This window comes from Centruroides sculpturatus, unplaced genomic scaffold (genome assembly GCF_000671375.1).
Source record: "Centruroides sculpturatus isolate CEXI.00-Female unplaced genomic scaffold, Cexi_2.0 scaffold2486, whole genome shotgun sequence".
In the NCBI taxonomy this organism is placed as follows: domain Eukaryota; kingdom Metazoa; phylum Arthropoda; class Arachnida; order Scorpiones; family Buthidae; genus Centruroides; species Centruroides sculpturatus.
The window spans coordinates 1-13,936 of NW_019386683.1; the positions used below are offsets into that span (position 1 = coordinate 1).

General features: G+C 28.7%; 1 protein-coding gene across 1 annotated transcript in view; it reads right to left on the minus strand.

The window, feature by feature from the left end:
- Positions 1-210: 210 nt before the first annotated feature.
- LOC111615556 (von Willebrand factor-like) overlaps positions 211-13,936 on the minus strand; it is a gene marked incomplete at its 5' end in the record, with an annotated part of 31,283 nt that continues 17,557 nt past the window's right edge. Inside the window, 4 exons of the mRNA XM_023356960.1 lie at positions 211-233; positions 3,500-3,670; positions 7,098-7,413; positions 9,739-9,825. Coding sequence (XP_023212728.1) covers positions 211-233; positions 3,500-3,670; positions 7,098-7,413; positions 9,739-9,825 — 597 coding nt within the window. The remainder of the gene's footprint in view (positions 234-3,499; positions 3,671-7,097; positions 7,414-9,738; positions 9,826-13,936) is intronic.

Below are 13,936 nucleotides of genomic sequence, written 5' to 3' on the forward strand. Positions count from 1 at the left end.
ATTTAAACAATAATTATGACAGTATGAAGTATACCTTTATCCCTTTGGAAAAGTTGTAACAGACACCTGTGGACAGATATTTTTTTATCTTCTTAGTAGCCTTGTATATTTAGTTATGTTATTATTTCTTCAACTTGATTATAGGAAGAAATTATTTTGTAACATTCTCTTATGATCATAAAAATTTGTCATTTCATTTTCTTTCAGATATTAATGCAACATATCACATGTAACTAAAAAAACATCCAAATTACAATCTAGTTTATGAGATAAAAAATAAAAAGTTTAATGATAATTTTTTATATAAAAAAATATCTATTTTGTATTAAAATTTTTCAACACTAGGAATAGAAAATTTCAAAAAGCACAAGATAATTTCTACTAAAGCAATTAGAAAATAAGACTAACTAGATAAAAATTGTCTTTTTAAATCAGAAGTCTTAATTTATAAATAAATTAAAGACTTCTAACATAAAGTTTGTGAATAAAGTTGGATATTCAAATGAGCAACTTCACCATGTGATTTAAAAGCATTCAGCACTGTGCATTGGTAACCTAAATAAATAAGCATCCAAATCACATGGTTATGTACAATTCAGCTTGAACTGGATATACTTTTCTATCATGTGAACCAGACAAAGCCAATTAGCAATGAGTAAATGTCATCAGATGGTTCAATGTCATTTTCTACAAAATTGTTTAGTGGATGAATGCAGCAACTGAGAAATTAATAGTAGTAGTTCACAATTTTCCTGAAATTTTTGATAAAAGGGTTTAAAAGTATAAAGATGTAAAATAATAAAAATAATAATAAATCAATGCTTTGTTTTCTTTTTTCTTATTTCCACAAAGAACAGGCAAATCACTAAGGTATCTGCAGCATCATCATCTATCTTTAATTTATTCTTCTTTCTTTCCACCAGATAGCATACAAAAGTAATAGTAGATATCAGCAGTGCAATTTGCATGGAAGTCATGTGATTATATGCTGACTTGGTACAATGAAATCATTCATTGGATACCTAGCTTAAAAATTAGAACTTCTGATCAGAACATTATAGAGCTGTGGATCTTAACTATAAAGAACACATTATACAAACTAAAAAATGCAGTCTCATCCTAATATATAATAATAACAATAAAGCTATACACTGTCACAGAGCTAATATAATTTAATATACAATAAAATCCATCACACTCAAAAAAATTTGCGCAGGTTCTTTGTTTAAATTATTGTTAAAACAACCACACAGTTAAATGTTCAAATAAAATGCTTTTAGAAAAATACTTTTTTGAATTTAGTATTCATTATAAATACATTTCATCTTGAATTGCTTTAATATTTTTATTTTTACAAAGAAATTTTTAAAAATATCCCACACAGGAGGAATTTTTAGACAATTTACATATGTGTAGGTGAGAAGAGCCTCTAAAGAAAGGTCAACTCCATTACTGTTGTTTTCCAATGGTTGTGAATGGATGTGCCAAAGACTTCAAACTTATTTTTTGTGTTTAGTCATTTAACCTTTGTAACTGCTTTTAGAAAGTTTCATCTAATACAATGAAGACAAATAAATCTTCAAAAAAGTTGATGAATAAAAGTTATGACTTATCTAAAACTGTATGTGTATTTTTTACAGTTTAGTTTTAAAATAAGTAGTCTAACACTTCTTATTTTAAAACTTACATTTGTCAGACATTTGTTCTAAAAAAATTCAAAGAAGTTAAATATTGGATCAAAGTGAAGTCATCAATTAAATTAAGAATTTTCTGAATTAAGAATAGCTTATTTTCTGAAGTATTTTCCTAATTATTTTGTACAATTTAATAGATATGGCATTTTTTTACTGCTGGATATGTCTATTGCTTTCTCATATTTATTATTTGGATAATGTTTTAAAATGCATTTCATTTAACTATTTTTCAATTTAAAAATTAATAGAAATTTTTATTAATTTATTTTTAAATTATTTCATAACAAGAACTTTTCTTTTATTCATTAAAGTATTTATCTTTATTTAAATATGTACTTTTTACTTTTATTACAGCCTATATAAACTGTTATTTAATTCAAAATACAGTAGTTCCTCATTATAACACACATATTGGAAAACAAATCAAAAGAACAATACAGGGCATTTCATAACGTTTTTTGGAGTTACAAAAAGTCACTGCAATAGAAGTACTGAACTCATTTCAACAAAACTTCATTGAACAGGACAGAAAACTCAAACAGCTTTTTTACAACACTTACAAATGTTCAATATGTGCATCATGGGTGACACAGAACACATTAATACAATAATCCAGTGCTTGCCACATTTTTTGGCAACATTGGCCCATCAATACTGGGCAGAGTTGTGACAATATGCTATTTTAAGTTTAGCAATATTCCACAGCAACAGTGAGATGAACACTTTATCTTTTATGTAACTCCATAAAAAAAAAATCATAAAATGCAAGATCTAGTGATCTTGGGGGGCACAGCATAAGATGTTGGTTATTTTCAAATGGAAGTCCTACTCAATATTTTGGCAATTCTGTACCAAAGTAGAGACCTTCATAATGAAAATAGTTAGGATAACTGTCTTTTTGAAAACTCATCAAGTAATTGGGCATAAGTCACAACTAACATATCAGGTATGTTGATCCCATTACTGTTTCTTCAGCAAAAAAAATGTACCATACACATAGTGAACATTTGTAAGTGTTGAAAAAAACAGTTTGAATTCCTGCCCCATCCAGTATTGGTTTTGTTGAAATGAGTTCAGTACTTTTCTTGCAGTGATTTTTTTGTAACTCCAATAACATTATGAAATGCCCTGTATATCAGATGGTGCAATATAACTAAAACAGATGGGTAGATATACTTATCCACATTTTTTCTATTTTTTGAGCCCCATGCTGACTTGTTCTTTTGTGGATTGTATTTCATACAATAGTAGTTTCAATGCTAATGATTTGGAACAAGATAATATTTTTTTGTCAATAGAAATTCAATGACAACTGATTTTTTTTAAATTATCAGCTAAAGCACTTTCATATTTGGTAAACAAAAAAAATCAAAATATATATGAGAGGCTACTGTATTAATCTTCATAATATATTAATTCCATTAATGTTCAAAAAGGCTATGTTTTGTATAAAAAAACAGAACTCTTATTTTGCATATCAATGCATTCTCTAATTTGGATGGATTTTGTATTCAAATTTTTCAGTGACCCTTTTTTTTACTTAAGAATAATATCTATACTATTATAATGTTCATCAATTCCAATTATGCTAACTTCTCTTCATTGTAATTGATAACAATATCATAATTGAACATATAATTTTTACTGTAAAAAAACATCTTGCTATTACTATAAAAACCAAATATTATTTTTAATTATAAAATAATTAATAAATATATTATTCTATACATGTACTGAATTATTTTTAATATAGATAATTATTAGTAACTATCAATCATTATCAAGACCTTGTTATAACTACATACCACAAGAAGGAATATGAGGACGCCAGTCAATTGTTGCATTGTGTATTGCACAAACATAAGCATAATCAGCTAATGAAGAACAAAAGCATGATGATAATTCTAATTTGCAGGCACAGACATCATACATACAGGCTTCATAATAAGGAGATGGATCAACTTTAGCATGACAAGCTAAAATAGTAGGAAAATGAAAAAAACTTAAATGTTTTATAAAGTCCTATGTTGCTTAGAATGGGTTCCTGTTGGTGTTTATATAAGTATTATGTTGTTATTATTTATTAGGAATTATTCATAAAATATATGATTATTAAAAATTCAAATTTTCACATATAATAAATGTAATATAAAGTTAACTTAAAATAAAAAAATATCTTATTTTTTATAATGTTCTAAATTTACAGATTTTTTCAATTCACATACATTCAGAAGTAGTTATACTTTAGGCAGTCAGGAATAAATTAATTATGAAAACTTATTTCAAACAAATGATGAAACGTATATTGTAATTTCAATATTTCATTTTTAAGGAAATTTTAAGTATTTGTCTTCATTATCTTTTGTTCTTAGAATTTGGATAAATTATCATTTTATTTTTAAATGTTTTTATAAAATTTTGAAATAATAAAATTATTTACTATATTTATTCTAAAAACAGCACACCATTTATAATATTTTAATTTTGCAGCTGCACTATTTATTAGAATAAACACAGTATCTAAGAATTTGGCAAAGCAAACAAATGTTAAAAATAATAATTGAAAGTAATAACTATAACTGTCTTTTGGTGTTAATATATTTAAATTAATTTAAAACATAAAAAATAAAATTATTTTTATATTTCTTTCAATGGAAAAAACAAAATCATTTTCTATAGACAAACAACAAATAGGAAAAGAACACACAAATATGGCAAATATAATTTTATATGTTTTTAATTAAACCAAGTGCATTATAACCAAAAGACAGTTATACTTTCAATTTTTATTACAAAGAATAAATTATTTGATATTATGAAATAGGAAAGGTGATGTAAACAGTGGCGTGCCTTCATTGGAAGCGGTGGGTGCGCCGCTTCCCTTGTATTTTCTAAAAAATAAATACATATTAATTTTAATTATATGAAAATAATCGCACAATATTTTATTATAACCGCATTATGTATCTTATTACAAATTTCTATACTACACGTNGATTCTTGCATGCACTTTACAGAGCACCAACCTCACCCGGTTTAGCTGGTGGCAGCCTAGGACCTTGGGTGGATGCTACACATATACCGCATCCAATTCTGGATGCAGTATATTCAGGACTGGTTCTGGGCTGTTAGCCACCTGCCTGCTAGATATTTGGCCAACCTTGCTTGATTACATGAAACACGAGTAGATTTATAACTTATCCCAACCGATAAGAATTTACTGGTATCTTTTTATAATAGTTTCGTATAGTCGACAGGAGTTAAAAAAAATCCATTAAAATATTTGATATTTTTATTCTGCTCTCCGATTTTATATTACTCATGAATTTCAATGTTAAACCATTACGATTTCATATATCCCATATCTAAGGGGATGTAGAAAAAAATGTGTACAGTACAATTCTTGTATAATGTTAAAAAATTAACTGTTACTTCGACAGCATCATTTACAACTAAATTTAATGAATGAGAGAGATGCACGAGGTACAGAAAAAGCTCTAGAATTTATTTTCCTTAAATTTACGATTTATGTATCTGTTGTCATAAAAATTTGTCTTTCCACTTTTTTCCCGAGACTACAAATATTCGAGTACAGTAGAGCCTCGAAAACTCGGCACTTGATAACCCGGCACTCCGGATAACTCGGCCACACCCTGGCAGGGCAAAAAAATCCTTAGTTAATTAATTTTCATTATAGACAACTTTATGCCTCATAAAGTATTTTTCTGAGGTCTGTCTTATCAGGTAAATTACTGTACACAGTGTATTCATTAATTTTCATTTTCATGTAGTAAAGGCTCTATGCCTTCATAAAGGTCGTACTTTTCCTTTTTTAAGGGTATTTGGGCAGTTTATTCTCTGTTGTATTCTCAAGTAAACAATACATACAAATACAGTACAGTATTTTCTGAGGAAACACTCATACTTAGTTTTTTTAACCCCATTCCCGATAACCCGGCATTTTCACAAACTTGGCCACCCTTCGGTCCACATTAGGCCGAGTTTTCGAGGCTCTACTGTACAAAGTAACTGATTTTGACTTATTTCTACTTAAAAAGTAGTTAAATAATTAAGCAATTAGGGAATTGGGGACATTAACAAAACCCTGATGAAAGAGCCAAAATCTTACTTAAACAAAAGCTTAACCGAACTATCTCTAGCCGAGTACAGTGGAGACTGATTTCTTCATATTATTAATGTAATAAAGAGAGAAATTTTTCCAGTTCAACGAGAGTGACCGAAAAGTTGTAAATTTTGGAAATTTCTGAGGACATTTGGTCCTAAAACAAATTAGTTAGAAAACAGATGACTATTAAGTTTAATATATTTAGATTTTTACAGCTATGGTAAGAAACGTTTAAAATCTACACAGCCCTGTTGCGTCCTTTGAGATATACTAGTGATGTGACAAAAGAGGTATTTGACATTGACTGGTATCGGCACCCTGGGGATTTGGCAGTCCGCGTGTATACACGCACTGCAATCGTCCCTGATTCCATTCATTAGCCACTCGTAGGGAGCTATTTGACTAAGTGCATTGTTTTAAGATTTAAAAAGTAAAGAATATGTTATGTTATTTTTATGTACAGTATGTTTCTTTACAAAGCTATATTTAATTATAATTTTCTTTAAAAGTATATTCATACAATTGAAGAATATTTTGTACCACGTATGTACTGTACATCCACCACATATTTTATTTCACCAAGTTTTTATTATTTTATTTTTAATCATAGCCCTTATATCATGGCTAGCGATTCAGAATGTAATTGTGATATTAAAAATGCATTTAGAGAAGTCTATGGTTTTTACTGGCTTATTGAACATACGAATACAAATGGACCCTAAACCATCACTGACACACAATTGGCTGATTGCCCCTGGATATCGGCTTCTTACAGAAACACAACTTCCCTATTATCAAATGTCACGGCACGCCACTGGATGTAAATAAATATTATAACATTTTAACAATTTAGTGATTCATTAATTTCAAAAATCAAATTTTTAATTCTTAGAGTATAAGTAAATACATAAGTAAAACTAGTTTTTCCATCAATATTATGTAAATACACACTGTTCTCAAAACTGATATAGAAATATTATTATATCTTAGCATACGATATATTCATACTTTCAATGGGCATTAAATAGATACAAGTACAACATTATTTAAAATTACCATGATTGAAAATTTTAGATATTATATGCTTAAAATAATATTAACTCAGCAATGATTAATTACTAAATGAATCAAATATTATATGACTGCCATAATTTTTCTTCCTTAAAATAATATGAGACCATATTGTTTTATTTTGATAATTTAATTGTTAATTTAGAAAATTAAATCTTACATTTTTATATTAACAATATTAATTAGGAAATTATTCTTATTTGTACCTTTAAATACTTCTGTTTTTATTTTGGAGCATATAGTTTCAGCAGATAGTTTTAATTCAGGATGTAAATCACAAGGTGAAGGAATTAAAACATTATGATTAGAAAGTTCTGTACATCCATTTGTTATCATCCATTTCTCAGCAAAAAAATTAACAGAGGTTTCTACATCTCCTGCTGTTGTGAGAAAGTCATCTGCTTGATTATGAGTAAATGTACCACAAAGTCCAAATGTATAGCCAAATAAACTTGGAGATGCAATCACATAAATTCTGTTCCAACCATCCCACAAAACACTTAAACCATTTGACAATTCAGCCTGTAAATGTTAATCTCAATTTAGATTAATAAAGCATTACTAAATCAATTTGTAAGTTTATTTTAAATCTATTGGCAATAAACTATAATTAAACTGTTTTATGAAATATTATATCAAAGATTATACTAATGTTAAAAACCTTTACGTATNGACAATTCAGCCTGTAAATGTTAATCTCAATTTAGATTAATAAAGCATTACTAAATCAATTTGTAAGTTTATTTTAAATCTATTGGCAATAAACTATAATTAAACTGTTTTATGAAATATTATATCAAAGATTATACTAATGTTAAAAACCTTTACGTATTTCTTATTATCTATTATCATCAGAAATTCAATACATAAAAATATATATTAAAAACAATTTCAAAAAACAGCATAATTTTCTTTTAAAAACTTATTAAATACAAATTTGTTATATTTGAAGTTGTTAATGTTGTTATTTTTATTTTTTTTTTTTGTAGATTCTTTATTCATGAAGATGTTTAAAAGCTCTTGAACTGGTAAAATTTTAATATACTATTTCAATAAATCAATAAAAATTGAAATAGTAAATGAATCAATAAAATTGCTATTTTAGTAGTTTTATTGATTCATTTTAAGATTTTATGTACTTTTCTACTTTTTTTAGCAAGTTTAAAGTTTTATGTTTACAGTTTTACTGGTTTTGTCCCCTTTGTTTTAAATATTTTATTACTCCAGCAGTCATTTTAAAATATAATTTCAGTTATTTCAATTTGTACAATAAGAACTGAAGAAAGGTAAATAGCCCAAAATGCACTTCCATTGTACAATACAAAGTCTGTATTATTCATCAAAAAGTGTTCCTGTGTGATAACTTCTACATAGCAATTTTGTGCATACTTCTGAAGAATGATAGAAAGAATAAGAAGCACTCACTCTAATATTAAATTACATTTTATTGATAGATCATGTTTGTTTATATGGCAACTAGATTTGAATTCATATTTTTACATGTTTAAATGGTTAGTGGTAATATTAAGTTGAAAAAATTATTATAAAGTTAACAGTTAATCATTTATATTCAAGAAAATAAATTACTTCCTATTGACAGATTTCATTTCTTCTCTCATCTATTTTCATAGATTACAGCAAATTTTAATTATATTTCTTTCAATTTAATTATCTAAAGAAATATAATTAAAAATAGTTATTTTAGATAAAAATTGATTTTTATATATAATATTCTCTAATTGATGTTTGTTACTAGCAATGATAAAAAAGTTTTTTTTTTTATTTTAAATCGAAAAACTTTAGTTTAAATAATAAGTATTAAAATAAAAAATCTAAAACAATGTGTTTTACCAAATATTGCCATCTATTTCTGTATTTCTTTCCATCACTCTAACATTTTAATAATAAATTATAATAATAATTAATTGAAATACTAAACTCAATTTGATTAATATGAACCTTTAAGAAAATAATATTTTTAGGTTGATGATTAATAAATCTCTAAAATTACATAATATTAAACATTAATTTTCATATACAGTAGAACCTCCATTATCTGGACCTCCATTATCCGGATTTTCGATTATCCGGATTGTTCAAAATAAACAAAAATTTTACGAATTTGCTGATTTGCACTTGGCAAATTACGACACTGTTTATGTACAGTACGTGATGGAATGCATAACTTTTTTTGTTTTAACAACGTCTCACCCAGCACAGTGGTCGTAAACTCTTAAATATATTTTACGTAGTAATAAAAATATAACTTGACATACGTATTTATAAATAATTTATATTCAAATTACATCATTTCTATGACCAAGGGCGGCGTAAGGCATGGACGACGTGGGCCACCGCCTATGCCTCGCGGTCCGAAGGGCCTCGCGCCTCGAAGGTTTATGCATTACTTAAAAGCCGCGAACGCGACGAAAAAATTTTACTCGTCATAAAACGATAAATAGTTTGTCAAATTTTTATTCATAAAAATGCAGTTTCAACTGCTTTTTATTTTATAAAATCCGTCTTCTTGCGCCACCAGAGGGCCTTTTAAACAATAGGTAGTCTGTTAGCGTTGGTCAGTAGTAGTCCAAATTCAATACGAACGTTTGTTTCTTGAAAATTTGATCACGATTTAAATACAGTATTTACTTTTAATATTACCGATATGTCATCGAAAAGAAAACGTGTTGTATTATCATTAAAAGACAAATTAAAGTATCTGTTTCGATTATCTGGATTTTTCCTTATCCGGACTACCTTCATCCCCAATTAGTCCGGATAATCGAGGTTCTACTGTACTTTTGAAATTTTAATATAATATTTCAATAAAGCATCTACATTTTTTACCTTTTGATATAAGGATGTCAGCTGCTGAATTAAAACACCTGGTGCTGAATGTGGCAATACATTTATTTCTTTTCCATTAATTATAACCTAACATAAAATTATAAATGCATTATATTTATATAATATACTTAATATTAACCTTCAAAATAAATTCTTAAACTATTAATTACTATTGTAAAATTTAAAATAAAAATTCTATATTACTTAAGTTATGAAATGTTAACTGACACACACAATTCTATCTGTAACAGTCTAAATAAATCACTTAACTCTGTTATAGGAGCCAGGGTATTGTGAGGGTCAGACCTAATGAAATTGAGGAAAAAATATTTTTTTTCCATTTTTTTTCTTTCTTTCGAAAATTTGTTCATCTTACAACCTGGGTATGATCACATTTCCTTTCCCCCGAGTCATCTCCTTCCTCCAGAGGACTCATAGAATGTGTCACGAGAAAATAAGCAAAAAAATTCACAATTGGTGAAAAAAGATAATGTGATCTGGGAGACAAATAGATCAAATGACAAAGGGGAGTCAAAGGCCGGAAAAAAAAGATCTTTTGCTCGGAGAGTGTGGTCACCAAGTCAAGGCTGGATAAATTTCAAACAATCCTCAGATAGCTCCAGAACAATCTCTGTAACCCAAGCTACATTGAATACAAGCAACTTTAGAGGTATGATAATGAATATTGTAAACTCTCTCTCGGTGCGCACACCCACACACCCGCATATAAGGTTGATAGAATCTCGATGTTAGTTATGTTGTTATTTAATAAAATTTTGTTTGATTGTTAAATGGTGTCCTTTACTCATGTATTGCCAACGCCTTATTGACGACCCTTCTCACCTCCTCCACATGACCTGACCCTGCGGGTCTTAGAACGAAACCTGCCATCCTTTGACCAGTGAGCAGGCTTACCCAGCCTGTAAAGCGACACAAAAGAGGTACGACTGCGTCCTACCTCAGAGGCTACCCACAGTATGATTTATTTCAGATAAATGTTTTTGAAATCTATAACAGAGTTAACTGATTTAATTAGACAATTAAGTAATAGTTATCATGAAATTTCATTCATTTATTATTATAGTCCAATACTTATTTTCTTTTATTATAATGGTTTTGTGAAAAAGACAATTGAGTATTCTCATATTTATAATATATAAAAACAGAAATTGTAAAAATAATAAACAAGTTTAATAATTAATTTTTATCTATTTTTAAAAAATTCTTTCTAAGAAAAGGAAGGTTATACTTTTGCCACCTGAACAAATATTTAATTGTATTATATCATGGAGTTATATGTTTAAAAAAATAAACAAATATTAAATTTCTTATTAAAAAAAATTAATAAAAATTACTATTAAATCCTATTATTGCACAAAACTAAGTAAAATAAAGAAATACAATATTGTATTACAAGAAATACAATATAATCATATTGTATTTCTTTAATACAAGAAGTACAATATAATAGTCTAACAACGAAGATAATCAATCATTTAAGTTTAGATTTATGGATAACAAATAACACATAGAAAAAATGTTAGATCTATTCTGTTAAACTGAATTTTTGAAAATTGCAGTTATGTTCTATTGCACATTTAAAATTAAACTGCTTATTTTTTTAATATTCTATTCAGTTTTAATAGTTAAATTACATTTAAAATAGTCCATCTGTATAGTGGTGGATGACTTCCTGAATTACTTGGCAAAGGCAAAAGGATATTGATTTCACTGACTATAGAAATTGAACTTGCTAATATTTGTTCACAAGTTAGAAGCAACATTTCCCTAATCAAGATTTTTTTAACAAATCATTCAGGTTTAAAATATTGTACAGTATGTTCATAATTAAAGTTCACATTTCAATAAGATATAACTCAGGAACTAATCAGAAGAATGACATTATATTTCATACAGAGATATCTGTAATGATGGAATTTTATTTGAAAACAAAAAATAGTTAGTTACAAAAATGTCTGATAAGATAGTAAGTAGTGCTGCAACAAAATAGCAAATAACTCAAAATGTCTCAAAACTTACAATACACAAGATACATTGTGTGGCTAAGCAATAGAGCATGATTGGTTTGCTGGCCTCCATTGTTAGCAATATAATGAAATTGCCAAATCACACATTCAATAACAGCACTCAGAGTTTTGGAAGCTAGCATATCAAGTATGCTGTTGTATAACATGTGTATTGTAAATTTTGCAACATTTTGAGTTCACTGTGGTATCACAGTGAAATTTAATGCTCTAGCAGAAGCTTTTTGTAACTAATATTTGTTTGTTTTCATGTAAAATTCCATCAATACAGATGTCTCTGTGTGAAATATAATGTCATTCTGTTTATTAATTCCTGAGTTATATCTTTTTAAAAGGTAAACTTTAATTATGATCACCTTGTATATGGATCACCAATGACAAGCAGCATAGAAATTGTTTTGAAATGTATAAAATCTGGGAAATTTGAGTAGTAACCACTGAGCAGTGATCAATGGATATATCCATCAAGGGTAATCATGTGGCACTGGTGAATGACGGATGTATCTGCAAAAGAATTTTGCGGATATCACCAAAAACTATTGCAAAAAAAAATTCACATAAAAAAGGGAATTATGTAACAATAAAAAAAGACTTTTCTTTACTAGACATAACTGTTTACAAAATCTTTTTCCAAAATGGTAATGAGAAAAAACGTGGGAAAATACTTAAAAAATTTCCCACATTTATTCTCCACTACATAGGGATAGCACCATATCTTACTAACCCACAGTGAAAGGTTAATCTCAAGAGACTGACAATATTGATTAGCTAGCATTGTTCATCAGCTCTTTTTACTTGGGCAAAACTGCACATGTTTTTTCAACACTATCTTACTTTGTATGCGAGAGATACCACAACTTATTAGAGTATTTTGTTATATGTTGTTAGATGTTTTTCGGTTTTTTATCTGAAAATGGAAAATATTGCTTATCAAATTGACAACAAGATATTGAAGAATTACAGCAGATGTTACTTTGGTTAATTGACAAAAATTTGATTATTGAATCTGGACATGAAAATAATGTATATAAAAATGATATAGTGGAAAAATGTGCAGAAAATTCTCACAGTAAACAAGAAATTTCTGAAGATAAAGAAGTTATCATACTAATATAATATGTTAGCATATTAATCAATCAATATATATTATAAAGGTAAGTGTACAATGTGCGTGCTGCTAAAACTCAAAAACGAGTCTTGATACGATCAAGGGAGTTATATGGTGTGGTAGCCCTCTATCCCCCATCCATGAAGAAGGTTCCTGTTTTTACCTGAAGGGCGTGCTGTTGAAGATATAAGGGCTGGAAGTTTCGCTCTCTAGAAATTTCTAGAACAGTCCAGAACATTCAAGAGTATTCAAGAGCATTCCACAACATCCTACATCATTGTGGAACATTCCAGAACACTCTTGAATGTTGTGGAATGTTCTGGAACATTGTGAACCATTCGAAGCCTTTTTTGTATAGATGGGTATATAAAGCAAGATCCGTCGTGGGTTTGAACGTCAGTTTCAACTAATCTATATACAGTAGAGCATGTGAGGATCTGGACAGGTCCGAACCCTCACTAAAATTTGTGGAAAATAATTGTTTTAGAAAAAATATATATATTAGTTAGAAATAGATTTTATTATATGAAAACGTGACGCTAACTTTTAAACAATAGAAGAATGTAAGTCCGTAGACCATTTCCAATTGCAAATCGAATTAAACTTCGATTTTGACCTCTCCCGCGCCCCCGAAAGGTTTCGAATTGTCATCAAGTGACGACGGGAGACCAATCGGAAAGAGGAATCTGAGAGAAAACAGATAAAACCCCGGAAATTCGAGGACGCGGCGGCTTCTTCTCCCGAAAGTTCCAAGTGACGGATCTGTTGTTGTGTGTGTGTCTCGCACCCATCTTCGTCTCCATCTCCAGACCTCGGATCGACATCTTTCCATCAACGGAAGTCGACCGCATCGTCCCGGAGTCATCGAGACGTGATGGAATTGTTCATTCTCGAACAAGGGACACTCCTTCAAAATGGGACTATCGTGGAACCACAGGAGAGGAAGACCCAGCGACCGCAGCCGACGTAGAACTTCCAAGATCGCAGTAATCTTGTAAGCTTCTTTCGTGTTTAATAAACGGTTGTGTTGTTTGTAAACGAAGCA